At 34.4% G+C, this 15,434-nt stretch overlaps 1 protein-coding gene across 1 annotated transcript; it reads left to right on the plus strand.

Annotated features, from left to right (window-relative positions):
- Positions 1-15,067, plus strand: LOC134235888 (adenosine deaminase domain-containing protein 1-like). Its single transcript, XM_062718062.1, has 12 exons — positions 1-98; positions 1,834-2,113; positions 2,303-2,388; positions 2,515-2,612; positions 2,795-2,915; positions 4,498-4,639; positions 4,772-4,901; positions 8,284-8,451; positions 9,526-9,635; positions 11,265-11,444; positions 11,733-11,961; positions 12,822-15,067. The coding sequence occupies exons 1-12, from the start codon at positions 3-5 to the stop codon at positions 13,066-13,068; spliced, it is 1,887 nt and encodes a 628-aa protein (XP_062574046.1). The 5' UTR covers positions 1-2; the 3' UTR covers positions 13,069-15,067.
- The last annotated feature ends 367 nt before the right edge of the window (positions 15,068-15,434 follow it).

Consider the following 15,434-nt stretch of genomic DNA (forward strand, 5'->3'; position numbering starts at 1 on the left):
AGATGTTTGCTGCAACACAGAGTTATATTCCTGGACTCAGTAAAAGACCCGTTACTCCACCAGAAGAAAAAATTCCAGCCTCCAAAATCCCGAAAGAGGTAAGATCAATTGTCATCTACTTATCTCAGCTACATTGCTTTTATCCAGTTATTATTTGCAAGTATTACATTTTATTGTTATGTAATGAGAGAGGAGAAAAATGCAGCAGACCAGACTGTGATTTGAACCCAGGCCCCGTGAATCTCCAGTCAGGTAGTACCGACTGAGCTATCTGGCGACTGGCGATCACACCTGGATGACAGACTCAGTAATATATGAGAAATTACAAAACAATTTTGAAGATGAGCATGCATGTATACTAGATCAGTCTCAAATGCAGATTTTGTCGTTCCAATAATTAAGCAAAAACAATCTGAATCATTTTATTTTAATGGAATCAAAGACTGGAACATGTTACCAGCAGAAATTAAACCTGTTTTAAATACTGGAAGTAATTTTGCTTTTAAAAGAAATGTCAAGAAATTTTTATTAGAAAGGGGAATTGCCCAGTGTAAAAGTCAAGTTGTGTTTTATTAGTTTTTATTATTATTATAAGTTGTTCCAATTACAATCATGTGAATATTTGGTATACATTCAAAATACAATTCATTTTTAAAGATCTCTGTGTTGTCAACTTGATCCCATATCTTAGCTGTAGTATTTTAATTTTATATTTATCTGGTGATATTATTTAACATCCAATTAATATACATGTTTGAGTATAAGGACCCCATTGGAAATAAGCCATTGGCTTTCATGGGTTATCCTTGGTATACAAATGTAATCTTATGTGAATCATATATATAAAATCATGTCTTTCAAAACTGATTCCGATATTTTATATTAATTATATTGTTTAATGTCAACTTTTATATAGAGAATAATACATACCCTTTTCCATATCACATCCTGTATCAGCCCGAGACACCAATATCAGCCAGAGGGCCGAAGGCCCGAGGGCTGATATTGGTCGAGGGCTGATACAGGATGTGATGTGGAAAAGGGTATGTTTTATTATATTTATTACATACTTAGTAATAAAATACAGAACACATTCAGTTGAGAAGAAAATAAGTAAATAATCATGCATGTACATAGTTTAATGTTTCATACGATTTGGGTTTGTTTCTACTTCTATTTCAATGCACTTGATCCGTAGTTATTTGAAAATAATCTATAGTATTACATGTATTTGTAAATTAAGATTAACCTTATTTTCAAAAAGTTAAAATTAAGAGAATATGAACCCACCAAAAATTGTGTATGATCACAAGTACTGTTATTGTGGTTTAATTTACTAAGGGTGTGATATTGACGTCACAATAGCCGTATCAGCCCTGCAGGGCTGATATGGATTTGCAGGGCTGATACGGATATCAGCCCCGCAAATCCATATCAGCCCTGCAGGGCTGATACGGCTATTGTGACGTCAGCCATATCGCATATGCAAAAAACCTGTATTTATTACTAAGTGTGTAATAAATATATATATCATAAATTATATTGTTAATATTGCATTGTAACAACGTATGTGTAGTATACCAAATAAAAATCTATCTATCTATCATGTATTTATTGCATGCCTATAACTGAATCATTCAAAGGTTGTTTGTCATTGGACACTTATACTGCTTAATGGATTTCATTCTTAGTCCCGACAATTTTGCCTATGTACATGATGTAATTGTTAAATGATTACAATATAAATTTGTCTTGTTATTAATTCCACATATGACAATGTACCGGTATACCATATTCACATTATGACTAGAAATTCTCTTCCATATTTTCCAGGTTCCAAAGGAGCTAATAGACAACTTCAGGAATGGATCCAAGCAGCCGATTAGTGCCCTGAATGAGTTCTGTTCATTACAGCGACGAGTCGTGTCTTATCGCGAGGACGCGGTAATGGTGGCCACATACAAACAGACTTTTGCCTACGTGTGTAAAGTAGATGGTAAGGAATATCCCCAGGGTATCGGCTCCACCAAGAAAGAGGCCAAGACAAACTCTGCCAAGATCGCATTCAACATCATTCTGGGGTTTGATAAAGAGGAAGAATTAGAGGAGGATGGTGGGTGTATTTTATACAAAAAATTATTTTTAGTCATGGTCAAGGAATGCCATAAAACTCATTATTAGTAAGATCAATACAATTCAGACCATTTTTTATGAAAGCTCATTTGTTAAAGGTAATAATTTTTCAGCGTGGTATCTTATTTCACTTCAGTATATTAATTATTTTGATTTATTCCTGTTGTAGATGGGTCAGTGCAGTTTGATGCAATGGGGAGGAAGCTACAAACAGAGCCAGGAAGACTTGGTTCACACGAGAAACCACTAAAACCTGTATGTAATATGTATACAAATAGTATCAAGTCTTTCAATGAGCATGTAGTGGAATATATTAAAGACTCTCAAAGTATACAGAAGTGATTAAACATGTGTGTTGTTTATATAATTTTTTTAATTCAGGATGAATCGAAGAACCCTATAAACAAACTCCAGGAATACTGTGCCCATAAAATGCTTCCATTCAAGATTGATGTCGGTGATCAGAAGGGACCTCAAGGGTAAGTTATTTGTTATCAGTTTGAAAATATTGTCATGTTTTTATGTCAACTAATGCCCCTCAATATATATGTTTTGGGAAGATGTACTCAAGTTTGTGGTAACAGACACCCTAGTTAATTGGGACGAGAAACTGAGTCAGGTGAGCTTTATGGTTAATGGACCTTCTGTATTTTTCTCTTAGGTTTGTTGCTGCAGTTTTTGTGCGGGATGAGTTCATTGTGGAAACTTTTGCCAGTACAAAGAAAGAGGCCAAGAAAAACGCAGCTGAACAAGCTTTATACCGACTGATGGCCAATGATGAGGTAATAATCTACACTGCATCCCAGAATTTTTTTTGTCTAATAAATCATTATCCTTGTGGACTTGCACAAATTTCCTTCATGGAAAAAGATCAAATATTTCATAGCTGAAGATACCCTAAAGCATAAAACATTGGGGCTGAGCAATAATATCGATATTTTAATATATTGCAATACAATGACAAAAAAATCATACATGTTAACCTACTGTGATGAAAAATAGGGAGATTCAGACCTCAAAAGCGGTAGCATTGCAAGCGCGTTGTTTTACGCTTGGATTATCGATACATTTCATGTAATATACATGTACATTGTATATAGCCTAAATGAAACCTACAATAATTAATCTTCAATATCAACTGCAAAGAAGAAGACAGAAACACCTTAAGTTTGATATAAATTGTACAAATTCAAATATTTTCATGCTCATCATTTTGCTTGGATTGGCTGTTTAACTTAGCCTTTTGAAGAGTGATCTTTGCTGATATAGCCTAGAATCAATAATTCTGAATGTTCATTCAGTTGTAAACAAAACAAATGATGACATGGTTTAAACTTGATCTAAAACAAGTTCCTAACTTTCGTCATATAAATCAGATTTCCCGCGATGATCGAAAACGAAAGTAGAGATATGACACATGGCTTGCCAAGGTCAATCGAGTGATTTCTATTGACTTTATCGATAAAATTGGGAGCTCCTGTGCTTTTATAGATGATGTCAAACGTTTTCATCTAATTCTTAAAAGCTATATCTCCTTTTTCATGACAGTGATGTTGATTAATTTATCGTAACCAATGTAATCACTGGTAATCTTGTGCTATGGTCGTTGTCAAATTCGTGCTTGAAATCTATGTACACATCGGTACAATAAAAGCGTTTGTATGCCTCCGAGTCAAATCACATGATATCTAACGAGATTTTATGAGAGTGGCTTCAAAAATGGATACCCAAGCGAACCAAAAATACTTTAGACGAAACTTTTGTAGAAAAGCGGTAGATTTCTGAATCAAATCGGTAGGCGGGATTTGGAGTGAAAAAGCGGTAGACTCCCGCCTAAATCGGTAGAGTTAACATGTATGAAAAAATATTGTATCGCAATACAATTTTGTAATATCGATATATTGGCAATATGCTTAGATTAAGGAATTTTGTCATTAAATATGAAAATGAACTTATAAAAGTTTGTTATAAAGCCAAACAGTAAGTCAGAAGTCGTTTTGTGGGAATATTTCAGAGCATAACTGAAATGAAATCAACAAGATTTTTTTTTCGTGTTGGTTACTTATCATAGTTATGTACATTCTGCATGTAAATTAAAGTAAATATAGTAAGAAAATGCCATTTATATTACATTGAAAATACTGCAATACATTTGAAAATATCGCAATACATTTGAAAATATCGCAACACGAAATCTCAGGCCAATACCCAGCCCTATAAAACATTTACTAATTTTAAGAATATTAATTCATCTTGACATGGTACATTATGTACATGTCCTGAAATATTTAAATATTTGAAACAGGATATAGTTTCATCAGTTTTTGAAACACACTTCATATCAGGTTGCTCTTTTTTGTATAGATTATCAAGAATCAGACAATAAATTTGACACTGGAAGACAAAATGGCAGAAGCCTGTTTTAGACATGCCCATAAGATACTCAACATTGTCCCAGTAGTTCTACAAAAGGATCTTCATCTGGCTGCGTTTCTTGTCAAAAGAGGTACTCTATTGTGATAAATCAGATGAAATGATTAATTATATTCTGTCAGTTCAATTTTTTTTTCTTCTTTTATTTACTTATCATTAATTTATTGTATTTTGGAGTTATTGGACTTTGACTGTTTTGTACCAGGTGACTCTGTGGGGGACGTGGTTGCTATGGGGACGGGGTGTCGTACTCTGTCCAGTGAGAGCTTTACGCGGGACGGCAGATGTCTGGTGGACAGTCATAGCGTTGCCATGGCGAGGAGGGCCTTTCTGAAGTAAGGCTTTCCCTAATACGCCAGTTCCAAAGTACACATGTAATCTATCGATAGAGGCGCAAAAAGTATCCATTTTCGGCAGAAAAGGTGCACATCTTATTTTTTACACAAACGTGCATAAGTAAATGAACGATATTTATGGCTTTTAAAATTTATTAAATGTTATAAAAAGATAATGATATTAAGCAGTGATGCATTTGATGATTTTATCAAGTTCAACTTATGCATATTTACAAATCTACTTTAAATTATAGGTACTTGAAAACGAGAAGAAACGTCATAGTCTTAATAAAAAGTAACCGATTTTCTTGATCGTACAACCTTACTTTCTTTTCAATTTTTTTTAAAGTTTGTGTGTTTTTTGAAATTATAATAAAGAAAAGAATCAATGTGTCATTTAGATCGCCTGTACAATGATCAGATGCATGTGTACCGGTTTTATTAGAGGTCCTAATTTCTTCCCTGAGGTCTGAAAAGTCTCACATCCACCGACATTTTCTTTTTTGTTACGATTTTTTAACTTTAAAAAAAACTTCTTTAAATTAATTCGGTTATTATCGAAATGTAGAGTGCATCACAATCATGTAGTATGATAAACCAGTATATCGATGATACAATGTATCCAATATATAAACATCAAATATAGTTGTCCCACCTGTTTGTTTACGCGGCAACGAAACTCCCCTCCTGTAACGAAAGAGCGCACCAAGGGAGATTCTCAGTTTTAACAACTTTAAAATATTGAGTCGTAGCATCGGGTTCCAAAGTACACATTAATATATCAATTCAGCTTCCAATTTTGAGATTCAGAAAAAGTGCACATCTTATTTTTTATGAGAATTATTATGCATATTCAGTTGAAGTTTTATCTATTTATGAGACACAAATAAAAAAAACTTAATAATCTTAAGGTAGGATTCTTCTCGTATTTCTAATATTTAAAAATTAATGAAATTTTCACAGAATCAAGAAGACAATATCAGTAAGTGATGATATCAATGAGATTAGATTTGACCGTGTTATATTAGAGGCAAGGTCAGGTCAAGGTCATTATCTTTTTCCTTGACATTAATAATAAAAAATAACTGTTGCCAATCATGTGATACCTACTTCTATTTCAAAAGTTAAATGACAGTTCTTTTTGCAGAAAAACATATTACTATATCGGGTCTATAGAATGATATTACCAAATTTACATAAATAATTTAACTTAACTGGATATTTGGCTAATCCGAATTTTCTCTGTTTTTCTTAATTTTTAGGATATATTAGTTATTTTCATATGCTTCCTATATTTAACTTTTTCTTATTTTCACATATAATAAAGTAGTCTTATAAATATACAAAATGATACAAAAACAAAAAAATTTGATCGTTTACTAAGACAGAAAAAATACTTTTTATGGATTTTTGGCTCAAATCTGCACTTTGATAGGAAGCGTTAAAGCTAATAAAGTTCTAGTTTGTTTGAAAAATCATATTTATTTGATATATTTTGAAACTTTAGTCCCTTATTATTAATTAAACTTACATTTGAAATTTCTTCAAGCCTTTGATTGTGTTAAAATTATAACTAAATTCATTGTTCTATTATAATTTTGAGAGGCAGAAAAGAAAATATTTTCATACGCCAATATTCCACCAAAAATATAGTCCCTGCTAGTTTTCAAACACAGTTTAACATTTCTATTTAAAGTTGTACAATTGTGATGAAGAAAAATATGGTCTTTTAATTTCCTTACACCTCAATATATAAGACATATAAGGAAATATACTTTGAATGTTTCATCTAGTCAGAAACCAGAGAAGAATCCTACCTTAAGTATTTTTCCATGTTCATGCAGGACATGGGAATTTAATGATTTTAATACTTATGCAAAAGTAACACTTGAGAATGTATTAAATTGTGACAGATGAGATCCTTATGTATAGTTGGGAAATTATGCAAGAGAAAACACGTTTATTTTAAATCAGTTTTAAAGATGTAGCATTGTTCTTGATTGATGGGATAGCAGATATGGACATGTACTCAAAGTTCTTTTCAATTTAGATATAAAATCTGTCAACTCATTCTGTGTGTTTGACATTTTTAAAACAAATTAAAGACACAATTAAAGCCATATGAGCTATACCTGTGACAATGAATTACTGTAAATCAAAACTAGGGTGTACTTTTATTTGCCTCTGAGAAATTTTCCTGAGGTTTGCAAGAGCCTGGTCATCGCCAGTATTTCTCACCAGAAATAGGTCTTAAATGTCTCTGTGTATGTAAACAACAGATTAAAAAAAAAATTCATCTTAAAGGACTAGTTTACCCTGCTAATTATGGCGAAATAAAGTCAACACAAATAAAAGTTGGTTTACAGTATTTCATTGCATGGCTGGTTTAATTGGAAAACCCTCATCACTGTTGAAGGTTTTAAGTATTTATACGTTATTATCATCATTGTGTCAACTGTCACAAACTTTTATGATCAAATTTTGTACATGCTCATTTTTAACATCTTTAAAATATCATGCAGCCTTGTTTTCTTTGAACAGTCAAGGGCATCATGGAAACAAGTTATCTTTGAAATGATTTGTTTAAGTTATTAAATGTCAACATTTTGGGTTATCTTTCCCTGATTATGCTTTTCTTCAGTTACTTATTCCAGTTATTGATACTTTACTATTCATTATTGTAAACCTACTGGCATCTGAAAGGCTCTAGTCATGCTGTGCTTGGGTTATTAAGTAGAGGGAAAAGTAATCTATCTTTACAATCTAGCACACTGAAATTCCACAAATCATAACTTATTTCTGTTATTTCATCCTTAACCCACCTCACTTTAGAACTCTTGCACAAAAATATACAGCTTTGCACAAAAAATGTAAGACTTAGAGATTGTACAGTAATGTCCAAAGATTATAAGAAAATTAGTCTCAGTGTTGGCAAATTGGCAGAAGATGTGTAATTGACCCCTGAAATGTTCATGAAATGAAATTATTTTTCCTTTAAAAAAGTCATATATTTTTAATATCATCCTAACTGCTTAGGAGATATTAAGTCTGTTAAGTTTATTAAAAGAAGTACATATATTTACAACTTTCTCAGCCTTACATCATCTTTAATCGGCAGAAAACTCAACATATTGATGTTTTTTGGCAAAACTGATAGGTATTCTACTTTTAAGAGTTAACTCAAATGAGTTACTTCTTTGTATAGTCATAAATAAGTGCAGTAACCTAAAAAAGTTATTTTAAAAAAGAACTTGATTCCATGATGCCCCTGACTGTTGAAACAGTCTAGAAACTATCATTTGAATGTACAGTGTATGTTATCTAAAGTAAAATCAAATGACTTTTGAATAAGATTTGATTATTGACTACACCGATGTTGTAGGTACTTGTATAAGGAGGCCAAGAGTTACTATGAGGGCAGTAAGGTGTTGTCTATATTTGAGCAGGAGTCGGAGAAATCACACAGTCTGAAGTTAAAGGACCACGTCTCTATCCATCTTTACATGAGTCATCCGAGCTGTGGAGATTACGCTTACTACGTAGACGAACTGTAAGTCTGTATTAATTATCAGTGAGAATTACGCTTACTAGGTAGATGAATTGTAAGTCTGGATTAATTCCTCAGTAAGGATTACACTTACTATGTAGAATTATTTGGTAAATTGTGTGTCAGTACATTTTTGCATGAGCACCAAGCTGTGAGAATTTTGCCTACTACAACTGTTTATTCTAAATAAAATCCTGTTTAATTTCATCCAAATACATTTAATACTTAAGAGGTTTTCATATTTTGTTATTGCTATTGGGTTTATAAAGAGAATTCAAAGCATCAGGAGTTATCCCCCTTGTCCTGATTTTTAAATGCCATTTATGATTTCTGGTACATGTATAACAACAACTCATCGCTTCAGTTGTCTGGCCACAAGTCAGCTTTTTAGACTTGGTACTGTATACAGGAAATGCTTCAAGTTCAGCAAGTTTAGCGTTTGATGAATATCAGAATTTATTTATGTTACTTTTAACTGATAAATGGCTTTATATGCTTATTAAATAGAACAAATAAAAATTTATAGTGTTCATATGTAAAAGGCATAAACAGATAGGAAGATGGGAGTGTTAAACACTGCGAATTGTTTTATTTGATGTGGTAAATATTTTCAATAGTGACAATTAGTTGCTCTAAATTTGTTTTCTTGTGTCGGTAAATAAAAAAAAATATTATATTTGAAGTACTTTTAAAACTCATGTGAAGCAGGGAAAATTTATCAATATTTCTGTTTAACTCTCTAAGCACAGGAAGGAAATAAACAGTTTGAGAATCAATTGTATGAAAGCAGTGCCATTTCCTGTTAGCTTTAAATATGTACCAGACATCAAGAACTCTTAACATTCCAAGCGCATGTTGAAATGCTAGTAAAAGTATTTTTTGTATGCAGGTCTGTTACCTGTATTTGGATGCAGAACACATTTCACCCTTCTCATGAACTAAATAAAGTTGCAAAGACAAGTTAAACTAGTCTTGTGAAACCTCTGAAATGTATTTGATTTAGAACTGTAATTATATAATGCAATTGTACATGTAGTATCATTGGTTTGTAAGTATGAATTGTAATTTTTTTTACAGACCTAATCGCCCCCTGACACCCACAACAGAAGGTTTGGTCAGTAAGGGTGCACATGTACCAACCTTCAGCGAAGACCTGCCGGGCTGGTTCTGTACAAAGAATGAGGATGGTAAGTTGGGGAAGCGGCTGTCACTGTGGGATCTCTTGTAGGGGCTGTCACTGTGGGTTCTAGGGCAGGGACTCACTGTGGGATTGAGGGAAGGGGCTTTCACTGTGTGATCCAGTTTCACTGTTGGATTGAGGGAAGAGGCTTTCACTGTGTGATCTGGGGAAAAGATTGTCACTGTGGGATCACAGGAGGGGCTGTCACTATCAGACAGGTGAAGGGGCTGTCACTGTGGGATGTAGGGAAGAGACTCTCACTGGGGATTGGGGAGTAGCTTTCAAAGTGGGATCTGGAGTAGGAACTGTCACTGTTTGATTGAGGAAGGGACTGTCACTGGGATCTGGGAGGGGCTGTCACTGGGGAAGGGATTATAATTGTGGGACTGGGTAAGGGTCTATCACTGTGGGATTGGGGCAGGATCTATCACTGTGGATTGAGGGTGGATTGTCAATGTGGGATCGGAATGGACTGTCACTATGGGTCTGGGGTGAGAATTTCACTGTGGGATCGGGGAATGACTGTCACGAGGGATTAAAGGAAGGGACTGTCACTATTGGACCGTGGGAAGAGGCTGCCACTGTGAGATCGGGGAAGGGGTTGTCTGTAGGATTTGGGGAAGGGACTGTCTCTGCGGGATCTGAAGAAGGGGCTATCAGTTTGGGATCCGAGGAAGGGGATGTCATTGTGGGATCAGAGATGGGCTTTTGCAATTATGCTTGAGTATGTTGATCATGTTAATTGAAGACCCATATTTTTTTTGTTAAATCAATAAATCATTATGAGAGTACTGAGCCATTATTATGTTAAAGGGATGGTTGAGTTGTGTTGTATGTTGTAGGGATGGTTGAGTTGTGTTGTATGTTGTAGGGATGGTTGAGTCACTGTATTGTTTTGTATGTTGTAAGGATGGTTTAGCCCCTGTATTGTGTTGTACGTTGTAAGGATGTTTGAATCACTGTATTGTGTTGTATGTTGTAAGGATGTTTGAGTCACTGTATTGTGTTGTATGTTGTAGGGATGGTTGAGTCACTGTATTGTGTTGTATGTTGTAGGGATGGTTGAGTCACTGTATTGTGTTGTATGTTGTAGGGATGGTTGAGCCCCTGTATTGTGTTGTATGTTGTAGGAATGGTTGAGCCCCTGTATTGTGTTGTATGTTGTAGGGATGGTTGAGCCCCTGTATTGTGTTGTATGTTGTAGGGATGGTTGAGTCACTGTATTGTGTTGTATGTTGTAGGGATGTTTGAGTCACTGTATTGTGTTGTATGTTGTAGGGATGGTTGAGTCACTGTATTGTGTTGTATGTTGTAGGGATGGTTGAGTTGTGTTGTATGTTGTAGGGATGGTTGAGTCACTGTATTGTGTTGTATGTTGTAGGGATGGTTGAGTCACTGTATTGTGTTGTATGTTGTAGGAATGGTTGAGTCACTGTATTGTGTTGTATGTTGTAGGGATGGTTGAGTTGTGTTGTATGTTGTAGGGATGGTTTAGTCACTGTATTGTGTTGTATGTTGTAAGGATGGTTGAGTCACTGTATTGTGTGTTATATGTTGTAGGTATGGTTGAGTCACTGTATTGTGTTGTATGTTGTAGGGATGGTTGAGTCACTGTATTGTGTGTTATATGTTGTAGGTATGGTTGAGCCAGTGGAGGAGCATCAGAAGCCTCAGGTGGCGAGTGAGATCGAGGCTGGTGAAGACCTCCTGGTCATGTCCTGTAGTGACAAACTGTTACAGTGGAACGTGTGCGGCCTCCAGGGGGCGCTCCTCAGCTACTTCATGTCACCGGTGTACTTATCATCCATCATTGTAGGTAAGGTTAATTTTATACAAAAGACTTCAGACTATTGGATGTTAGTTATTTGAAAGTATAAATGGAGGGTAAAGTTTGTATTGGGAAATAACAAATGCCTTGAGCTTAATCTTTCACTTTGCAATGATTATCATTGTGATGATATTTACTACATTTTTTTGAAGCAGTAACATCCTGTTTGGTATTATTTAAATTTAAAACTAGGTAGGACACTATGCAGCTGACATTCAAATTAACATTATAGCTTACAAAGTATTGCTTCATGTATCATTTTATATCAATGTATAGGTAAAGCTTATGACCATGGACATTTCTGTCGAGCCGTTTGTTGCCGTGTTTATGATGTCCTACAGGAATCCTTACCCCCCAAGTACACAATTACTCACCCAGTTCTCTCCCACCCAAACCTTGCCTGTCCATTTAAAGGGACACAACCTACTCCTCTCAGTGCTAATTGGTCTGAGGGGGATGAGAGAGTAGAGATTGTTAATGCGTACAGCGGAAGGACAGACCCTATGTAAGTGTGTTATGTAGAACAGAGACTATTGATGCTTACAGAAGAAGGATACATATGCTAAATAGGGGCATTGACTGAAAAACAAAACAGCTATAATATTTTCTTATATGATTTAAAATTTAATGATAAATGTGCTTAACAAGCTATGTACACAACCTTGCCATTTTTCTTGATTGTTTATATCATTTTTGTTGGAAGTCCTAGCAGAAAACAGTGAAAAAAGCAAGATTATCTTACTAATACATCTACTTGATATTGCGATTACTTAACTTAGCAGAACTCTTTTTCGATGAAGGTAGGAAACGTCTGTTGAATGGGGGCAACTGTGCTATTGAATACAATGCAAGATCGATCATTGTAGAATTTATAAATAAGGACAGATAAGTAAAAAAATTCTGATGGAATACCTTGCTAAACAATCGCTGAACTAGCCTTTTTGAGTGGAGCTTATCCTATAATGTTGCATTTTTAAGGACATTTTTAACTAAGTGAACTCTTCTCATTTAATTTTCATTGAAAATGTTCACATTTTAAAGCTGATAAAAATATTTTAAAGTTTCCTAATTTGACAAAATGCTATTTGGAGTTCAATCCTTGGAAATACAATGTATGTGTACTTTGGGCATAAAATTGTTTGATTCATTCAATTGTCACTACTGTAAATCATGTGCCCCAGAAATCTTGCGAGATTTAGAGCTTTCCAGACTCCCCCGCAAAAGAGTGGTAGTAAGTTAGTTAACTGCAAGGTACTCACCATATTACATATTACTTTAACCATTTGTATGAATTTAGAATTTTTTGGTGTGATGTAGAAAAAAAATGAACAGATAAGTCTTTGATAAATGTATATATTTTTTCAGGTCCCCACATCAAGCAGGTCCTACTGGAGCTAGCAGGTTGTGCAAGGCAGGGTTTCTACACAGATTTAAAGAGTTATCAAAAGTGACAAAACAGCATCAGCTGTTAAACTTTGCCTCGTACTCGGCAGCTAAACAATCTAGTCAGGCATATCAGACTGCAAAACATGCCTTCCGACAGCACTGTGCCATGATAGGGATAGGGGAATGGGTCAGACTACCGCCAGAGGTGGATTTGTTTCAGAAATAATACAGAATAGTGCCAATCTCATTCAATTCAGGCTGGATTTTCAGTGAGAGACAAGTCCCACAGGAGTGATGTTCTTATATACTGACACGCAAAAGAAACGCAACAAACAGTTATCTTCAAATGTTTGAATTTTTTATCTAATGATTTTCAAAAAATAATGCAGTAAGGCTAAACTCATTTTTCAGAACATCAGAGATTTGATAAAAATGTGAAATGTTTTTCTTTTAACTTTACTAAGTAACATATGACTGTTAAAACACCCCCCCTCCCTCCTAGCCATTCAATTACAATGTGCAAGACTGCCTTAAACAATAATTGCAGCTTAATTTCTATGATACAATAGGTTAATCAATATCGAGATCTGAGCGAATGAATTATTCTTTGCCATTTTTAAATGCCTGTTTTTCAGATGATTAGGTCGAATTTTCTCTAACTTAGCACATTGTTGTAACCCTTGGACTTCCGGTCCAAGGACTATCATTTATGCATATGATACATAAGACCCCATTGAGGTGTAATGCAGTGTATTTTTGCATCATAAACTCTCCATCACCTTTACGTTGAGATTTTCCAGTTAGAGCAATGGAAATGCGTACTTAAGCCATTTTCGAGAAGCCTTAGCATTGTTACGGGAAATGAAAGGAGGTTTTATTTTTTGAAATATTGCTGCATTACTTAAGATGAACAGTACTAACGCTTAAAACTCCATAATATTGCCAAATGTTTTGATAAACATGCAATTTTTTATTTCTGTTAAGCAGACTCAAACTTGACTTCCGGTTATGGTACGAAAATCGTTCAACCGTTAAATTATTGATATTTACTAAATTGAAGATATCCATAATTTTAAGGTACAAAATTCTTTACTTTACATAATTATTTCCCCCTAAAGTAGGGTGCTGCGTTTCTTTAGTGTGTCAGTATATATAGGTGATTGGTTCCAGTCCGGGATAAATGAAAAGGTAGCTTTCCATCCCAACATTTAATGAGTTATGTCAAAGGTAGATTCCAGAGTAACTTGAAGCCCTTCTTGGACTAATTTTTTTATTGGATGATACATGTACATCTAGGGATGCACACTACCCAACCTCCTTTGGGTGCTAGATCTGATCTGAATGATTTTAAGCCATACTTTAACCAAATAAGCATAGATTTTGACATTTTGTATAGATCTAGAGAAGGACACTTCCAGACTTGCTTTGGATTCTGAATATGGCCAACCTTATCCAAATGAGTTTCCAGGGTTATGTTTTGGAGTAGCCTGATAATCTTATGTCTGTAAAGCTTTGATTTGCATGGATGGTGCATCTAAGGATGGACACTTCCAGACATGCTTAAGATGTTAAACCTGACAGAAGTTTCCTTCATTAGGTTAAAGCAGGTTCATTTCCTAGTAGTTATAAGTCCTGTTTTAATCAAACTTGCATGAATATTGTTCTTGATACGTACACTAACTAGAACAAACAGTTTGATATTCAGGAGCATGCTCTGAGTGCAAAGTTTTTAACGGAGGTGAGCTACAGACAAATAAGTCCCAAATTCTACGGTCTTTAAATGACTTTGTAAAGACAACATATCCTTGTGATCTTTTTTTTGTCTGATGTGTTTGAAAACACTGATTCATTTCATTTCTACTGCCTATGAAGTACTAGTTCTATGTATCCCAGATAAACGACCTCGGCGTGTGTGACCGGTGAACAGTAGATAACATAAGATCCTATGTCAGATGTTTCCAGGGTTCGATGTTTTGGCCCTGCTTACGATTTCTTTTGTTTACTGGATCAGTGAGATTTAATATAATTTGTTATCTTGTCATTTTATTTTTATAAAGTCGATAAACTTGAATTCAGTGAAATATTTATTTTTATACCATTTTTTTTTGTACCTAAAATGTGCTTTTTTTTTTCAATTGAAGAAACAATTTGAAAATTTATGTTACTCGAAACATGCAAGAATGTTTTAAAATATTGAAAGAGAAATAAATCGAACTTGATTTGAATTATTTGTCTTCAACTGAGCAAAAGACTCATGTTAGCTTTTTTGACTGAAGAGTGTGTTATCTGTCGTCTGTATATTGTTCACATTTTGAATTAAGATTTCGTTAATTGGATGATTGATTAAAGATAAGTCAGTATTGTTCAAAAATCTTAACAACCACTATGCAGAATGTTGAAGTTTACTTGTATATAGAAATTCGCTAGGTTTATTACTAAGCGGTCCAAAAAGGTACACGTTGGACCACAAAATGAGACCTTAGACCTTTCATTACAGTATCGGACCGCTATGACGTTTTTAAGGTTCATAAACCCTCTGCTTACTCATATAAAATGTTTCTTTAACTTTTATGATTTTCCAAAAGAAAAGTA

The sequence above is a fragment of the Saccostrea cucullata genome, unplaced genomic scaffold (genome assembly GCF_032062105.1).
Source record: "Saccostrea cucullata isolate Sc308-1 unplaced genomic scaffold, CSIRO_AGI_Scuc_v1 ctg337, whole genome shotgun sequence".
Taxonomy (NCBI): Eukaryota; Metazoa; Mollusca; class Bivalvia; order Ostreida; family Ostreidae; genus Saccostrea; species Saccostrea cuccullata.